At 44.2% G+C, this 19,703-nt stretch overlaps 1 protein-coding gene across 8 annotated transcripts in view; it reads left to right on the top strand.

Moving 5' to 3' along the window:
• Positions 1-19,703, top strand: part of FAM13A (family with sequence similarity 13 member A) — a 255,579-nt gene that overhangs the window by 168,381 nt on the left and 67,495 nt on the right. Inside the window, exon 1 of one of the 8 annotated variants that reach the window (XM_077277118.1) lies at positions 2,310-2,356. The exons of 5 other annotated variants lie outside the window; for them this stretch is intronic. In XM_077277118.1, coding sequence (XP_077133233.1) covers positions 2,337-2,356 — 20 coding nt within the window. In that variant the 5' untranslated portion in view covers positions 2,310-2,336. Of the gene's footprint in view, positions 1-2,309; positions 2,357-16,285; positions 16,561-19,703 lie in introns of those variants that run through there. 2 more of the 8 variants (XM_077277126.1, XM_077277108.1) reach the window with 2 other exon arrangements.

The following is a 19,703-nucleotide window of genomic DNA, read 5'->3' as shown; positions in this document are numbered from 1 at the left end:
ATACTTAAATCATCTCAAACCCCTACATTATATGTGCGTCGAGATCTGCTCTTCTGTGCAGGACTGCTCACAAAATTCACCATTTTCAGATTTGCTCTTCATACCTGTTTGCTAGAACTGGAGCTAATTCACCAAGCAGACAGACAGCCACGAGCCACAATTCATGGGACCGCGAGCCACATGTGGCTCCCGAGCTACGGGTTGGGGACCCCTGGTCTACGTAGTGTCAGAATGAGGTTCCATAGGTTTACAATGTTAGAGACTTTCGGCTCGCGGTGTGTCACAACACCCGCTATTAATAATTTACAATTTCCAGTGTCACAGAATTGCAATGCATCTGTAAAGCTCTGATACTATCCAGTATAAAATAGTTGTGTGAAGGAGCCCTTTAGAGATTTCTCCTTTGGATAACAGCAGTGTAAATGTACAGTAGTGGGCATTAAGCACTGGCGTCACTGGGTGCCGTGGGGGTAATGGCACAGTAATGATGAGGTGCCGGTTCACAAGAATTGTTAGGAATGTGCAGAAATATTGTGAAAATTGAATCCTGAGCAAAATATTACATCTGCCATCTCTGGATGTGCCTGGTGGTGCATCTGTGATGGTTTCCTCATCTGGGTGACACAGCAGACTGTTCTCTGTGACACAGTAATAGTATTGTTCTCTCTACGATAGCCTGCTGCGAGGCGAATAGTCAGGCACTTGGGGGTGGAGGGGACGCTCTGGTTTGTGTACTATTACATAGGTTAGGTGCAAGAGGCACTAGATATTTCTAGAGTGAACTGGATCCTTCCTGGCCTGTCCGAAGTTACATGCGGAATGCTGGCCTGCCGGTGACGGATGTTTGTCATCCCACATGCACATAATGCTATATTGCTGTTCACGGAGCATTTCTGCCCGACATTTGTTGTATAAGCTAATAAAGTGTGTATACTGTGTGTCAGATGTATCTATAGAGCTCCCTTTACCTGGTGAAGACACAAAAGGGAGCTCTGTAGATACATTTGACATATATACTGTGCGTTGTATGGTTTCTGTTTGTGTTTTTATAGTGGAGACTAGCAAGCATGCGCCAATGCTGCCACAGCTTCCGAGGGGGGCAGAGACTCTGCAAGATCCTGCACCCCGGCCGTCCTTTCAGCTGTAGGTTGCATTCTACGAAAATTAATAAAATTATAAATCCCACCATTCTTGAGAACGAAGAGGATTTTTAATAAGATTAAATTGCAAAGTTGCTTGTTTTTTTTTTCTATTTTAACCATTATTGATGTTGCAGTAACCCCTTTATGGCCACCATACATACTACAACAAAGTCAATGGAACCTGGCAATGTTGTCAAAACAGGCCCACCATCAAATGTGTATGGGGACCTCCCGACTCTCCTGTGACAGATACTAGGATGGCCGCTGAGAACGCTTTGCATGTACCGTATATGTTTTGTCAGTTTTGCAATGAGTTTATCCTTTGCGTTGGAATGTTGGTCTTAACATGACCGTATGTAGTTGCCTTTATCCCATACTTCTCCATAAAATATATACAGTTAATAAAAAAAAAAAAAAAAGTTTGTTTCACACTTACCATAGTTTTGTTTTTTCACATGGATTTTTCAGGGGTCCTGCATTCAAATGGCAACATCTGCAAGGGGTTTGTATGTTCTCCCCGTGTTTGCGTGGTTTCCCTCTGGTATTCTCCAACCCTTCAAAGACATACTGATAGGGAATTTACATTATGAGTCCCATTGGGGAAAGGGATGGTGATGTCTGGAAAGCGCTGTGGAAATAATTGGCGATATATAAGCAAGTGAAATAAATGGTGGCTGAAAGATGCATGTCCAACTACCTCCTACAACAACATTGGTAGAATTACTTTTTGTCCATGGGTCATCTTTATGTTTCTGTTGATTCCGTGCCCAAATTTGGACATTAAAAATAGATAAAACAGCACCGTGTGCACTGTAGGCTTATTATCCAGTTGAAATGAATGGGAATCTCATTCAGAGAGTATTTGAAGCAGTTTTTTGGTGAATTTTAGAGCAAAATGTGCTCAAATCTATGACCTAGTTTGCATGAACATACCTCTATTAAGATTACTACACGATAGTATTATGCACTTTTTTCTCACTGTGATATTTGCACGCTCACTTCATCCTTGTAAGGACTTTTCCCTGTGAAGTTCAGGCTGATGACATGAGTGTGTAACTCCGCAGTGTCAGTGAGTGGGTTAAACATTGTACAGTAGTAGTTGGTGTTGTCACTGCACTGCCCACATTGTCAGTCTTGTTGATTCAGGGGGAAGGAGAGGGTTGTGTCTACTGGCCACTTCCACACCATGACACAATGAATGCATGTGTACTAAGGTGGGTACTAATGTTAGCAGTAATGTGTATTTATCTCTGATTTCTGTACCTTTCCTCTAACTACATACTCCGGATCAGTGTATGTCCATTACTGGTGACTTGTAGCTGCCCATGGAGTACATAGTCTCACTAGAGCTCGCATTCATTTTCTAATCCTGACCAGCTGATGTTGTGAATAATTTTTTGGTATTGACGACATAGTTTTAAGTCCCTCAATTAAGCTTCTTTATGTTTCTGCTGCCTGTTTTGTAAAACAAATATAAGCTATAATGTACATTTTTGATGGGACAAATTGATTTCCATGGAATGTAATTCGAATCAGATCTGTAAAAGCAGCCTTTTGTGTCTTTGGTGTCCATGCAAACTTGAAGTTATGGATTTGTACACGTGATCACATTTCAGCCTGTAATGCAATTGTCAGATTACCGTTGGGCTGTCATCTGATTCATGATGCCTGAACCATGGAGTTTGTCTGCATTAATGCAGGCATGTATGTTTTTACTCCGAAACAGCGCCCCAGGTAAAACATACTTGAAAAGCTGGCCTGGGACTATGTGTCTTGGATTACTTTACTGAGACAGGTCCATTGCTCCCTTTGACTGACCTGTCTTCTTATGTAAACAGATAGGGAGAGACCTGTCTGTCTACGTCACTGTTTTCCAAACTCCAGTCCTCATGACAGCCCCCAACAGATCATGTTTTCAGGATTTCCTTAGCATTGTACAGTTTCTGATATCTTGAAAATAATTTGGTCACATGTGGAATACTGAGGAAATCCCGAAAACTTGATCTGTTGGGGGAGCCATGAGGGCTGGAGTTTGGGGAACACTTATCTAGGTGAGACAAGCTGTCTAAAAAGCCAGTTGAAAGACTTTGTCTTTTGGTTGACTAAAGTATTTTTTCTATGAAATCCCAGAACGTTTCAGAGTAAAACTTGCACGGGTACAATAACAGTTGTGTCTGATTCATGATTCAGATGACAGGTTCTCGTTAAGGGACTCCTGGCACTATATTGGGTCTTTATTATTACAATGCACCCATAATATCTCATCATGGGGTCCTCCATGGAACGGCAGTGTGAGGTTTCATTCCAGGGATCTAGCTTCTCCATAAAGGCACTTAATTCAGAACGATGTCTGACATTTTTTAGGAGCATGCTGATATTTAATTTGCTATTTTTTCTTGGTCTATACATAAAATAAAAGTACATATACCATTATATATTAATGTGGCCCCATTAACAATGTACTCGGTGTCTCTGTGATACAAATACTGAATGTACTTGTGCACAAGGCCGATGTCTAAGGCTACGTTCCCACGATGACCTTTTGGTGCATTTTTGATGCTGTATATTTTTGCTGCGTCAAAAACACAACGTCTTGCAGTTCCAGCAAAGTGGATGGGATTTATAGAAATCTCCTGCCCACTGTGCCTTTTTTAACTCATTGTAATCTGACCTGCGGTGTGTGTTTCAGATCTGCAGCAAGGCAATTTCTCTTGCGGGTACACTGAGCTGTCTTCTGTGCAGATATTCCCCATAGATTTGCATTTTTAGTGCGGTTCAGCTGCAGAAACTATTCAAATCCGCATGTAATCTGTACCAAAGTATGTCAATAAAGTTTTCTCAAAGCCAAATACAGTGAAATGTCAAAAACAAAGCAGCTTTATTTAAAGCATAGCACTCCAAAAATAGACCAAAAAAAGCAGCGTAAAAAACCTGTTAAAAACGCGTGTTAAAAACGCATACAAAAATTCCATGTAAAGCTGCAAATTACCTAATTTAAATAATAGGTGCAGAAATTCTGCAGTGTCAAAAATGCACAAAAAGCTCATCATGAGAGTGTAGTCTAAGGCCAAGTTCACACTTGCGTTTGGCAGACCAGCGAAACGCAAGTGTGAACCCTGCCTTAGATGGTGTTAATACAGTATACCTACTATCTGATCTAGGACGGCTGTTGTCCCCATCATGTTTCAGATGGCTGTAATTCATGGTCCGTATATAGACTGCATGCTGCACTGCTCTTGGGTCTCCTGATCAGAACTTTCTGCCTCATATCTGCCTTAGCTCGGGTCAGTAGATATGATTGGTCTGGGTATTTTGTCCCAAACACAGTGTATATTTTTTTTGTGTACAAGTGAAACGGTCCTTACACAGCAGTTTTCGGTGCTGACTGGGGTGCACAAGCTTGTCAGGGACTTGTAATGTAGTGCCTCAGGCCGGTTTCACAAATCCATGCTTCATTGTCCGAGTACAGACCACGATGGACGGATTGGCCATGGGTCTCCTCGCCCAAATTCCACAGCTTCATAGGCATATATGAGGGTTTTGAGTTTGTCAGACCAGTGGCCAATCTGTGCATCACGGGCCTTAGGCGGCTTTCACACTAGCGTCGGCACGGGGCCGTCGTTATGCGTCGGCCCGACGTGCCGACGCGCGTTGTGAAAATAATGCCCGACGTGGGCAGCGGAAGCAGTCTTACGACGCTTCCGCTGCCCCATTGTAAGGTCCAGGGAGGAGGGGGCGGAGTTTCGGCCGCGCATGTGCGGTCAAAAATGGCGGACACGACGCGCAAAAAAAAAGTTACATGTAACTTTTTTTGTGCCGATGGTCCGCCAAAACAAGACACAACCGTCGCACGACGGATACGATGTGTGGCCATATGTCACAATGCGTCGCTAATGTTGGTCTATGGGGAAAAAACGCATCCTGCAGACAACTTTGCAGGATGCGTTTTTTCTCCTAAACGACGCATTGCGACGTACAGCCAACAATGCTAGTGTGAAAGTAGCCTTATAGCAAATGCAACACAAACAGCTAAATCAGCAGTGGGAAAAAAAAGGTTTCCAGCAATTGGCACCCACATAATACCGTAAGTTGAGTTTCCTTCAGCTACCAAGCAGGTGAACTCTGACTTATAATAAATTATATTTTTTTATGCTCTTTGTCCCACACAGTGATTACAATTGATTAAAAACCTTATAAATGATTTTCTAGCCTTGATTAGTCATCGGCAGTAAATGTGCAGTAGTAATTATCAAGACAAAGCTTGTATATTGGAATAGAGTGGACCTTTGACTTTACTGCTCCCAGGTATTTTCTGGATTCTGAAGGAGTTCCACACTATTCTAAGACCGTTTCCACGTTCAGGAAACGCTGCGTGTTTGACGCTGTGCAGAGCTGCAGCGTCAAACCCGCAGCGTCCAGATGTTACAGCATAGTGGAGGGGATTTTATCAAATCCCGCCTCCACTATGCGTGGTAACACGCACCCGGCGGCCCTGCGATTACGGACATGCTGCGCGTCTTTTTAGATCGCAGCATGTCCGTTTACCTTGCTGCGCCGCTGCAAGGTATATCACAGGGCCCTATGTGTGGGGTGCGATGATGCCGGATGTGTGCAATGAACACATCCGGCATCATCGCGTCACAGAAGGGGGTGGGGCTTAGGGCCGAGCTGGTTTGCCGCTCCGTCCAAACCGCCAGACATCCTGAAAGTGGACATATACCCTGATGCTGGGATTTTTTACAATTCAGGCAAATTAGTGGTGCGCACTTTTTTTTTTTTTTTTACTCATGCCCAGTGTGCATTTAAAGGTTAAATGGTGCCTTTTTGTTACTTTTTACCTTACATGGTTCCATCAGGAGACTAATAAAAATGTATGTAAAAAATGTAGCTGCACTGTTTAGTGTAGAATCCAAGCATTTCTGCGTTGTAAACATCTGCATCCAAAACGAATAAAGAAATTGTAGCAAAGACGTAATAAACTGAGCAGCTTGCTATTGCCTATTTTGGCACGGACACCTGCAGAAAAACGCAGTGGAAAAAAATCTGTGTGCATGTAATAACAGGGCCCAAATCTGTTTGGCTTTGTACGAAATCTTCTCGCCTTAATTACATATGATTTTGAATACCGTACTACTTTTTACTGAAAAACTATAGTGTAACAGAGTGTTCCCCAGCTGATGCAAAACTACAACTCCCATCATGGTGGGATGTTGTCATTTTGCAACTAGTAGAGTCAGAGGTTGGGAAACACTGATCTAACACCTCAAAATGTAACATACGAACTAAGCCATTGACTTGAATTAAGCAAACATAGCCTAAAATATAAAACTTTAGACTAGATTTCACCTGTTTTCTGGCAGTGTCTGTTTTTTTTTTTGTCAGACACAGTAGCACTATGCTATTGTGTCGACCCCCACAAAAAAACATGTTGCTATGGCATCAAATTATGGACAATGCGAGAAGCCATAGTCTAAGACAATCATGACACTGTGATTTGATGTGAGCACAGCATGTGGCATGAAGGTGTTGAGGGCAGCACGGTGGCTCAGTGGTTATCACTGTAGCTTTACAGCGCTGGGGTCCTTGGTTCAAATCCCATCACCAACAACATCTGCAAGGCGTTTGTATCTTCTGATTTCTTTTCTTTTTCCAGGTACTCCGTTTTCTTCCTGCACTGATAGGGAATTTAGATTGTGAGCCCCAATTAAGACAGTGATGATGTCTGTAAAGTGCTGTGAAATTAGTGGTGCTATATGCCGTAAGTGAAAAAAAAAACACCTCTCTAGGCATCTACCATCATCTCCGGCAAATGTGAAGAGAGAGCCCGCCAAGTTTTCCAACAGGAAGACGATTTAGGACATGTCTTTGTTTTTTCCATTGTTTTTAGGTCATCTTTTTTTACTGGTATTCAATGACAAATCAGTAGTGCACCACAAACGGCACAATTTATTTTGAATGGAAAAATATGGCACATTGGATAAGGTTGTATCCTACTTGAACGACCTTGTTCGACTTGTTTGGAAAACGTTCACAAATCTCAAATTCGGCAAGAACGTAGCGCATTCGGATTCGTGTTTTGTTTCCTGAGCATCTTTCCTCAAAGTCGGCAAAACTCGGTCACATCTCACAATGATTGATTGCATTTACATTAATGCTTTTGTTAGGACTTTGGCTAGGATAGTGATGCTGTGTGATGAGCAAGGTGAACGTCTTTTATGGGGGGGGGGAAATGTACGTCATAGGATTGGCGTAGTGTAATTGTTGTTTTTTTTTTTGTTTTGTTTTTTTTAAATAACTTAATGAGTGTACATTCCCGCAGCCACTCAGGGCACAGAAACCATCCACAACGTCATGACAAAAGCTTCTGTCATTGGCTGCTGAAATCACATGTTCCTCTCCTTATAAATAGCGGAAATGTTGCTTTGCTGGTGCCATTTTCTCAGTGTAACAGCGCAGATAGGATGCTCCTGCAAGTTGTCATATAGATAGATAGGATCCTGTCGTGTGAAGTCGACCTTCCAGCATTTAACTAGTTTGTGCTAATAGTGCTGTGCAGGCAGGAGACCACATTTTCTACTCAAAATCGTTTTGCCTATTACTGTGTTGCAGTCAAGACTCAGGAAGCCCCTTTTGCTAGTCAAAATCGTTAGGGCTAATATTGGGGTGCAGCTTGGATGCCCCATTTGCTAATCAAAATCATTTGGGCTAATACTATGTTGCAGTCAAGACTCAGGAGTCCCTATTTGCTAGTCAAAATTGTTAGGGCTAATGTTGTTCAGGCACACTCAGAAAATAAATACTGATTGTTAATTTAGTGACAGGGTGACTGACAAGTCTATGCCTAGGGTTGTGAAACAGCTGGTTAAAAGAGGGGAAGGGTACATATAACATGAATAGTAAAAAGCAAGGTCATGGTGGAAGGGGGAATAGACTTGGTGTTCGACTAGGTGGTAATGTTACTGAATGCTCTACTGAACAAACACCGTCTCGTTTTATCTAAAGTCAGTTGACAATATCTACTTGACTCCCTTTCTTTGACAGCCGCCCAGCAGTACGCATTGTACATGAGGGTTAGAATGAGCATGTGCTTCAGTGGATGGCGAGCGCTGCATCAAGTGGCCTCTCCTTTTCTTCCTCCATCTTAACATCACACGCAGTACAATCCTCAGAGGTGGCACCCCAATCACCCTTCATTCTTGTTTCCATCCCCCCACATCACAACTTTCCAACTTCAAACTGTGGGAAACCACAGATGGGGCTCTCTGCAGAGCTGTTCACACTTACTATTCCATGGGCATCAGAGGTCTGCTCCAAAGATTTACAGAATCCAGAGGAGGCAAACATTTGCACAGAATTTTTTTCTATTAGCTCTAGGGCGGGACAAGGTAGGTTCCGAGCTCAATCCAGACCCTTGTCTCCAAACGTTAACCCCTTGGGGTGTAGGTTATACTGATGAGCCTCATATACCTGAGGCGCACGCGGACTGTACTGTGATGTCAGGGCAGGAAGAGGAGGAGGGTGGCTCTCAGGGCGAGGAGTGGGAGAACATAGAGGATGACGATGAGGTTGTAGATCCAACTTGGTGTGAACCCAGAGGCACGCATCTGAGTAGCTCAGCAGAGGAGGATGAATATGAGGAGGTTACGTTGTGGCTTGCCGCATGTACAGTACATGGAGTGATGCAACCACGACAAGCAATGCATTCTCAGCCATAACTGTGGCTGTTGCCACCACTGGTCGCAAGTCTGCAGTTTACAGGGGCAGCAAGAGTTGCCTAGCCTGGACCTTTTTTGAGACCGTATTGGATGACCCAAGTCATGTTATCTGCTAACTTTGCAAATAGCGACTCCGTAGATGCTAAAATTGCAATAATTTGACTATTACTTGCATGAACCGGCACAAGGGTGATAAACATGCCTTAGTCTGGTAATCACGCTGCACTAATATGCAGACTATTGGGCCTCGCCAACCACTGACCGTCCCATCGACCGCATCTATGGCTTCTTCCTCCTCTGTTACTGTGGCAAGTGTTCTCACATAGGTCTCAGGTTGCAGAACCTCTACTTATTTTCCCCCTACAGTCGGGATGAGTGAGTCCCCCAGTACCAGTTGCCCAGTCGCCATTACTTTTTTCTTTTATAATAATCTTTTTCTTTTTTTAAATTTATATAACACGAACATATATTCCGCAGCGCTTTACAGTTTTTGCACACATTATCATCGCTGTCTCCGATGGGGCTCATAATCTAAATTCACTATCAGTATGTCTTTGGAATGTGGGAGGAAATCGGAGCACTCAGAGGAAACCCACGCAAACACGGGGAGAGCATACAAACTCCTTGCATTACTTCTCTAAGAAAGCTGTGCCTGCACTATACCAGCATGTCGCAGACATTATGCGTTCCCTGAAAAAATCTATGCCTGTCAGGGTGCATTTCACCACTGACAAGCAAACATGGGCAGTGGCGTTACATCTTTCTGACTGACTGAGAATCCTCCCCACCTCTGTAGTGTGCAGCCAGGGCTCACCGCAATCAGTCAGTGTTTAAAGGGAACCTGTCACCCCCCCCCCCCCAGGCGTTTGTAACTAAAAGAGCCACCTTGTGCAGCAGTAACGCTGCATTCTGACAAGGTGGCTCTTTAGTTCGGGTCCCTGGCACAGCTGAAAGAAAGAATCGTTTTTGAAATTTGTCCTCCCTAATCTTTCCCCCCCTAATCCAGACGCACCACAGCCGCCAATCATGGCCTCTGCGCGCCGGGCGCCGCCTCCTCTTCCTTCATTAGCGTCCCCGATGCCTGCGCAGTTATTTTTTTTTTTTCGGGCATGCGCAGTTGCGCTGCCCTTCGAACTTACAGCGCAGGCAGCGGGGACGCTAATGAAGAAAGAGGAGGCGGCGCAGAGGCCATGATTGACAGCTGTGAGGCGTCTGGATTAGGGGGGAAAGACCTGCCCCGTGGCGATTTCATTGTATGAGGGACAAATTTCAAAAACTATTCTTTCAGCAGTGCCAGGAACAAGAACTAAAAGAGCCACCTTGTCAGAATGCAGCATTAGTGCCGCACAAGGCTCTTTTAGTTACAAATGCCTGGGGGGGGGGGGGGGGGTGACAGGTTCCCTTTAAATAAATATGCCTTGAAGATCAGAGTCACATAGCTCAAGTTGAGTTGTGGACAGCTATCCAGGCTGAGATTGAGCAATGGCTATCTCCACTGAACCTGTAACCAGGGAAGGCCATGTGCAAAAAATGATGCAAACCTGGTGGCAGCCCTACGCTGGGGCAACCTCACACACGTGCTATACATGGCTCACGTCCCCAACCTGGTGGTACAGCAATTTCTTTGTCAGTATCCCGACCTGGATGCGCTGCTGCAGAAAGCACAGTCGCTGTGTCCTCCCTTCCGCTGATCTCACCCCACAGGTCATCACTAAAGTGGTCTTTCAACCATTTGATTTGACATAGGCTGACATGTTGGAATTCCACTCTGTACATGTTGCAGCAACTTTGGCAGCAGCGAGAAGCCCTGGTGCAGTGTGTCCTTTTGAATAACCCTGGCCAACGCAGTACGGACATGATGCAAATCACACTTGCTGAGTGAGCACAGATGAAGGACCTCTGCACCATTCTTCCCAGTTTCGAAATGGCTACTAAGATGGTTAGCGCTGACGATGCCATAATCAGCATCACTATTCTGGTCATCTACGTGCTGTAGCACACTTTGAATAGTCTGCGGGAGGAGCTGGTGGTTCCAGAGGAAGAGGTGGAAGCAGGGGAGAATGCGGAAATGATAGCAATATCTCTGTTCCAGACTATCGTCGCAAAGGCGGGTGCCATGGGAGGGTGGATTCCAGTGATTGAGGGGGGCCCGTGGTACCAGACAAACTGTTAGTGAAGGTGCTGAGAAACAAATGGAGGAGGAAGAGGTGATGGGCATGCAACAGTCAGGAGATGAAGAGGATGATGATCTCTCTGTTGGCTGTGGTTGGCACATCATGGACTTGGACTACATGGACACTCCCGACACATGAACGCCTTCTTGCTGTACTTTCTGCAAACATAATGCCGTATTGTTAGGATTACTGACTACTGGGTTTGCCACACTGTTCCACGGTACAAGAGTAAATTTTGCTAGATGCTTCCCCCCTCCTGGAAAGGGACACGTGCATGCTGGGTATCAAAACATGCTTGTAGACAATGTTAAGAGTGGTTTTCCCCAAGACAGTAGTGAGGCACACAGTGTGAATCGCAGTCATAGACTTTCAACCCTGGGAACGTCAAGTCTTCAGCGCAAAAATATTAGCAGCAGCAGTGTAAGTGACATAAGCAATTTCTGTAAGTCGTTTCACACATTTTTTAGACCAGCCCGTGCACCAGCAAAACAGAGCACAAGTCTGACATGTTGTGAACGACTGGAGAGGATGATGAGTATCTTGAGCTCAACATCAATGCCATCACGGGGAATTTGGACCCTTTTGCATTTTGTTCTTCAAAAATGGGAGACTGGTCGGAGATCGCCTGTTACACCTTGGAGGTTTTGTCATGCCCAGCAGACAGCGTTCTCTTAGATCTTATCTTCAGCGCTGATGGTGGTGTCCTGACAGATAAGCATATCCGGCTGTCCCCTGAAAGTGTAGCCCATCTAACTTTCATCAAAATGAACAAGTCATTGATCTGCAATTACTTTTGCACCCCAGTTTCAGACTGGGCAGACTAGGCGATGGTGTCGTTTTTAAAATAATAAAAATAATTTTTTTTAAATATGGAGACTCCAAGTTGGTCTCCATCTGGTGGGTTATCTGTAGTGGAAGGGTGTCAGAGGCCCATTATACTGTTTCTACTCTGTGGAAATTGATGCCATTTTAGTGGCGTGTGACAATATTTTTTTAAAATGTTTGCACTCCAAGCTGGGTCTCCTTCATGGGTGTTACCTGTAGCAGTAGGGCTCCCAAATTGGCAGGCCTGCACTTTCAGTCAACTATCTGTGTTACTATCCTTACATTTTTCTACCAATAGTAGTCTACAAAACTGATGTTTGTGCCACCTTAGTGTGACTGGGAAAAAAGTGTTTCACCTGTTGCATGAGGTATCAGGGCTCCCAGCACAGCAGTCTTACACTGTCCCCTCACCCACCTCGTCTTAATTGAAACTTCAAAGCTCTAAATGCTGGCCCAGACCCTGATACCTCATGCATGGCTCATGGCTGACTGTTGCTGTGTCGTGATCACATTTCCACTGTGGGTCAGTTGATACAACTTTTCCTGGTGTGTGCCCCTAATTTTGGGAAATGTTTGGATTCCAAGTTGGGTCTCCTTCATATGTGTTGCCTGAATTTGGCAGACCACCAGGCCTACACTTGTCACTCATCCACCTGTTACTGATCAATGTTTCAGCTAGAAATGCTGATCTAAGCCCTGTCCCGTGCATCCATGCTGCTGAATTATACTATTGGTACAATTGATGCCACTTTTCCTGGTTACTGCCCCTAATTTGAGCTGTTTGGGAATCTTTTTGCCCTCCCCTTAAGGTGTTGTCTATGCATTTGGTTTAGCCTCCTATTGAATTCAATGGGATTCGGAAATGTTCGGTGAATATCGGTACGTTCGACGAACCGAACCTTGAAAGGTTCGCTCATCTCTAATTCTGACCTTTTAAAGAAATGATGTTGGCTTAAGAGTTTGATGTGTTCAAGGTAAATATAAAGTGACCCCTATTAATATCCCTGTCATAGCTTCCTGGTAATGTGAGCTGGTGCACTTCCTGAAATAAATGTGCTGGTAAAGTATGTAATATGGATGACGGCTTACATCAGAATTATGTGGAGGTCCTGATATGTTCCCACTCCTAGTACATGACTGAGGGCTGCAGATATGCTGGCATGTCTCGCCTGGAGCTGTGGCCTGTCAGGAATGAGTTGTCCATAAGCAATTTCGGCACTCAATCTCTTGAGGAGTCAGAGGCTTGTTCCACATGTTTACTCGAAAACACGAACGGATGTTCGTCAGAAGTCATGACTGGTGTTCCCAGGCAAGACTGGATTATCAAAAAGGTGCCAGTCAGTTTTTTGTTATTTCTATGTTAGCTTTCTGATGGAGCACTCCGTCCTTTAACATGTGATTTTAATTACAGCAGGTTCCTACCAACCCACAGACATTGCTGAGAGAGGTATCCACATTCACCCAGGAATCCAGACATCAGAGGTATTCATACACGTAGGGACCCATCAGTTTTTTTCTGAGACCACCTTGTCGATGGTTGATGGGCAGACATAACTTGGCCAAATTGTATGCAAAGTGTCTAATTTTTTTCAAGTATTCAGAAGCCGTATAGCTATTCATATTTCATATTTTTCATATTGACATGCTTTAGCACAATAAAGTGCAACTTTTTTGTATATAGTGCCCTACTTAGTCCTCCATACAGTATAACTGTGCCTCACATTACCTTCCATACAGTGTAAAGGCCCCATTTAGTGCTCCATGCAATATAATGGCCATAAAACGTGCACCATACAGTATAATAGGCCCCACATAGTGCTTCATACAGTATAATAGGCCCCACATTTAAAAAAAAAAAAACCTCATCTCTGCCCGTTCCCCCCCCGCTGCTTCGGTCTCTTGGTACAACTTGCGCTTTGTCGTGACGTCATCGCGTCCGCAGTGCTGAGACTTCATATGCAGAGGGGGGAATAATGGAAGAGGGAACGTCAGCTGATGCTCCTTCCTCCATCATTGCTTTCAACTGTATCAGCATCTAGGATGCTGATATAGTTGAATGTGTGATTCCCAGGCTGAGGTCAGGCCAAATATACTTGGGAGACCCACCCGGCGTCACGGGTTTGGCCCGCAGGCCAGAATTTGACATGTTCTATTGTTCCACGTTAAAAACATAGAAATATCTTTAGCTCCATTCTCCTATTTGTCAGCTATTATTTTGCTTGCCAAATTGTCACAAATTAGGAATTTTCCTTAGGGATAGGTTCACATGAGTGTATAAAAAATCATTCAGAGCTTCATCCAGAAAACTCGGATGAAATTTTTCTCACTTGTTATCAATGTGCTGTCCGTCTACAATCCGTTTTTTACAGCAGCAGCTATTAATCATTTACAGGACCAATTAGTTTCCGTTTCTGTAAAAAACAAATGCTATACTGCGGCTCTGTTTAGCATCCTATTTTTTTGTGCATCCATAGACTTGAATGGATGAGTCTGATCTGACACACGGAATAAACTAGTGCATGATGCGATTGTTTTCACACACCGATTCGGTCTGTGAAAAAATTGCTAATCTGTACTGACCTATTGAATAGCATTGGTCTGAGTGCTGTCCATTTTTTTCACAAACAGCACTCAGACCAAAAATACAGTTGTGTGACCGAGCCTTTAAAATGATAAGATACAGGCAAAGCTTTAGCGGTGTGTAAGGAATGAGACAAAACTACTTATACAATACACAGCATAAAAGAAAATCCGCAAAAGCATTTTGTCCCCAATTCATCATTGTCATTGCCCCTTTTTCTATTGGAGTAAAATTGGTTCTAACGCTAAGTTGACATGAGCGTATAAAAAAAATTGTCTGATTTTTCACCCAGAAAAAAAAACGGATGACTTTCATCGCAATTGTCATCCATACGGCATTTGTTTATACATCAGTTATTAAAATTTTGAAGTTATAGTTACAAATGTCAAAGACTTGCAATGTATCCGCAAAAATCGGATGCTATACATATGTTTTAGCCTAAGTCATCCTTTCCGATTCTTCGAAAAGTCACTGAATTTTCGCGCAATTGTACTCCAGTACCCGTGTGGAGAGCAAAATGTGTTATTTTATTTTTATGAAGTTGAAGACTAATGTGCAACATTTTTAAAGGCTCGTGTGACTTGTTAGGGTATGTGCACACGTATTTTTGAGCTCTGCGGATTTTTCCGCAGCGGATTTGAGAAATCCGCAAGTAAAAGGCACTGCGTTTTACCTGCGGATTTACTGCAGAATTACTGCGGATTTTATGCGGATTCCACCTGCGGTTTTACACCTGCGGATTCCTATTATGGAGCAGGTGTAAACCACTGCGGAATCCTCACAAAGATTTGACATGCTGCGGAATGTAAACCGCAGCGTTTCTGGGCGGTTTTTTATGCGGCATGGGCACTGTGGATTGCGTTTTCCATAGGTTTACATTGTACTGTAAACGCATGGGAAACTGCTGCAGATCTGCTGCGGGTACGCAGCAAAATCCGCAACGTGTGCACAGAGCCTAACTGTAAAGAGTTAAAGGCCAAAAATTAGCAGCTCTACTTCAAAAATTAAAAATTTATCAACTCGCCTGTGTGCCAAAAAAAGTGACAAAAATAGCTTAAAAGACATGTAAATGGTGAATCAGTGCCCTTATGAGGTTTCTTTTTCCCACTGGTGTAATTAACTCACACACACTGTCCGTAAATCCTGTGTAAACAAAGGGTCATTTTAGCACCTGACAGTCTTTGTGCTATACATTTGTAATGCAGTCGGGCACAAAATGCTGTGAAGTGACGGTATCCATCTTTATGGCATGGTAATTGTGGTCTTTTTTTACTTGATGGGAGCATCATAAATTCGTTCTTGAGGGTATGAGCAAAAAAGACAAACGTTGTAGGTGTAGATTTTATTCTGAATTTTGTGTTGTTGATTTACTAGACAAAGTCTGGGCAGAAAATCGGCCCTGTGGCCACATGCACTAAATATTAGGCAGATTTGTGCTACAGATTACACATGATAGAAAATAAATCATGTGTGGACTTTCAGTGAGGATTTTTAGTTGTTTAATGCTTCGTAAATGGAGTAGGGTGAAGTATGCAACAAAATCTCCTCAGATTTGTGACCAGAATTTTTCTGCAACGTGTGAACATGGCTTTCTAGTAAGCAGTATTTCCTTCTGAATGGTAAGGCATCCTTGGATAGATGCGATTTCCTGGGTAAATAGGAGCGTGTGCCTTACTAGGGGGAAACGAGGCCTAGTGAGCTGGCTAATGATGACTGTACTGTTGCTGGGCGCTTCCCATTCATGAGGCTGTGTGTGGAGCAGCAGCCATTGGTGCTGCCAGGCTGAGTGACAGGCCTGGCTGGATGGGGCTCAGGTTCAGTGAAGGCCTCCTGACAGCTACATTTCCTGACTGACTGCAGAAGGAGGGGGACAGGGCGCAGACATCCAGCAGATAAGAGGGGCTCTCCTCATCCAGAAGTTTCTGGCAAAGCCTCCTCCTCATCCCTCCTCTCCTCCAGATTCCTGTTCCGCCCTGTTCTCAGTGGAACAAGGAGAAGGCGGTGTCTGGGCTGGTGAGCAGGCAGGCAGGCAGCAGTCACTGCAGGCAGGCTGCTGGCACACAGGATCCTCAGCACTGGCTCCTTCTCACTGGGATGGCCTGTGAACTAATGTCTCTACAAAGGTATACGTTCTCTCCCTCCTCCACCTGTACGTGGCTTTCCTCTTGATGTGAATGCACATATGTTATTATTGTGTACGTTTCTCACTATGGCTTCTTTGCTGTGGAATTTGTTGTTGAGGACCAGGCTCATGATTTTGTTTCTTGAGACGATCTGTTCCATGTCGTTGTTTGTTGTCAATTTCTGCTTTTATCGCACACGCGTGCTGAGAATGAATTCTGCTGCAAGAATTGTGGGGAGCAGATGGCGACTGTGCATTTGATCTAGTCGTCTGTGGACATCATGTTGTTAGGGGACAGTATACAGAATCCTAGCACCATAATGGGGCCTTAATTCCTGTATTTATCACATCCTGAGCCGTATATGTTTATAGAAATCAAATGATAGAATTCTATGTCACATATATCTATATATTACATATGTTTAGTGGTATTTTATTTCATCGGAGATCTATTTCCAAGCATACGATCAAATTCTATAAACATCTAACTTTAATATAGAATTCTGATATTGAAAGCCAGAGAGTTTGATATTGTGTTTAAGAAGCAGGAATCCATGGGTCTGTTCCTGCTGTCTGTATGCAGCATATGATGAGCGCAGTGGTATAGCGCAGGCAGGTGCGGGGGGCTGCGCTGGAGACACTGCGCAGTGCCACTGCCTTACAGTTGCTGGCTTGCTTTTCATCTTGTTTACTTCCTGTCATACAGCAACAAAATGTCTAGGAAGATCACGCAGTGCAGCGAGCGGGGGTCCGAGCATAAACCTTTACTTTTCCCTGCTGTGATTAATAGTTGATGACAGTAGGAGGAATTTTTATCCAAGGGGGTTGGGTGGGGGGGAAACTATTGCCATTGACTGCACAGCAACAGTATGCATGCACAGGATTGTGTACACAGGTCAGAGAGTGGAAAAGCAGGATAGGGTAGGGACGTCAGATTCCCAGTATTTCCTTATAGGACGGTGGTCGTTGCTGAGCATTTAAACTCCGATTTATTTTACTAGAGTGAAGACTGACAGCTTTGTCGCAGCATAGATCCGTGCTATTCACCTTGCAGAATTCTGATTCCGGTTATGTGGTGCTGCCAGTTTACCCTAGGGTAAATAATAAGGTGTTAATATGTTTGTGTCCTGCCTAACAAACAGGCAGTCCATGCATGTGTTTCGACAGCTGCGGGGACTCGAACATATTGTTCGAGCACGCCGAAGACTCTGTTAGCACCCGAGCATGCTCAGATAACACCTTATCCAGGCATGTTTGCTCTTCACTAGTCCCCACCAAAACCTAGAGACCTGTCAGATTTTCATCCGAGTCACAGGGCAAACTCACCAATGCAAGTCAGTGGCCACCATGTGGAAGCAATCTATGTGCTTTATTATTTTCACTGGCAGGAGAACCTCTAGAAACATTTTTATTGCATCCAAGAAACTGATGAAACACTGATGATAAAAACTGACCAGACCCTGATGAAAATCTGCTCCAAAACACTGATAAAAATCCTCTATTTTTTTGCATACGAGGAAAATCGCTGATGTCATTGGTCAATTCAGTTCCGTGATAAGTGAGAGTTTTTGTTTAGCATTACTCTGCTTAGTATTGTCACTATAGCATGTGATGCTCCTATACAATAAGAGACAGCGTTTCTGACAGCTAGGTGATGCTAATGCTAGGGCAGCAGTTGGCAGAAAGCTGGCACAGATTGTAGTCAACTCATATTAATAGCGTTGTCCACTTGAGTGCTTGCGGCCAACATTTCTATTAAATCTTATAGCCGTATAGGGTCCAGCCTGACTTCTAGGACATTGCAAGCATTAATATACAGTCTTCTTTCATGTTGCATTTGATTTTGTTACTTGCAGTCATTCACAGTGTGCAGTAAGGCTATGTGCACACGTTGCGGATTTTGCTGCGGATCTGCAGTTGTTTTCCATGCGTTGTACAGTACAATGTAAACGTATGGAAAACAAAATCCGCAGTACACATGCTGCGGAAAAAAAACGCGCGGAAACGTAGCGGTGGTTTTTTTTTGCGCAGCATGTCAATTCTTTGTGCGGATTCCGCAGTGGTTTACACCTGCTCCATAATAGGAATCCGCAGGTGTGAAACCGCAGGTGGAATCCGCACAAAAACCGCTGTAAATCCGCAGGTAATCTGCAAAAACAGTGCGGAAAAATCCGCACACCAATCCGCAACGTGTGCACATAGCTTCATCTTAAATATAAGTATTGCTTGTTGTGCCCACCACATATCCAGAACGCTTTCATAGATGACAAGGAAACTCACCATGTGACTGTGGGATGGAGCCTTGAATGAGAACACTGCAACAACATACAAAAGCCATGTAGAATTATTTTAAATCATTTTCTTCATTGTTTGATTTATTCCAACTATCGATTTGTGTTGTTTCCACTTTGTTTTGTTTTTTGTTTCTTGGATTCACATCCTCCTTCATTACCCCTGTCCCCCCTACCCTCTCTGCCTCCCCTCCCAAAAAAACAAACAAAGGGGCAACCTCCGCATCCTAATGAGGCACTTTACTAAAGGTACCGTCACACGCTGCAGCGATACAGACAACGATGCCGATCGCTGCAGCGTCGCTGTTTGGTCGCTGGAGAGCTGTCACACAGACCGCTCTCCAGCGACCAACGATGCCGAGGTCCCTGGGTAACCAGGGTAAACATCGGATTGCTAAGCGCACGGCCGCGCTTAGTAACCCGATGTTTACCCTGGTTACCAGTGTAAAATGTAAAAAAACAAACACTACATACTCACCTTCGCATCCCCCGCCGTCCGCTTCCTGCACTGACTGAGTGCCGGCCCTAACAGCAGAGCGGTGACGTCACCGCTGTGCTGTACTTTCATTTTACAGCCGGCGCTCAGTCAGTGCAGGAAGCGGATGGCGGGGGACGCGAATGTGAGTATGTACTGTTTGTTTTTTTACATTTTACACTGGTAACCAGGGTAAACATCGGGTTACTAAGCGCGGCCCTGCGCTTAGTAACCCGATATTTACCCTGGTTACCATTGTAAAACATCGCTGGTATCGTTGCTTTGGCTGTCAAACACGATACACGGCGATCTGACGACCAAATAAAGTTCTGAACTTTAATCAACGACCAGCGATATCACAGCAGGATCCTGATCGCT

Source organism: Ranitomeya variabilis, chromosome 1 (assembly GCF_051348905.1).
Source record: "Ranitomeya variabilis isolate aRanVar5 chromosome 1, aRanVar5.hap1, whole genome shotgun sequence".
NCBI lineage: Eukaryota > Metazoa > Chordata > Amphibia > Anura > Dendrobatidae > Ranitomeya > Ranitomeya variabilis.
The sequence above is the reverse complement of the archived record's forward strand: the minus strand, read 5'-3'. Positions and strand labels throughout refer to the sequence as shown.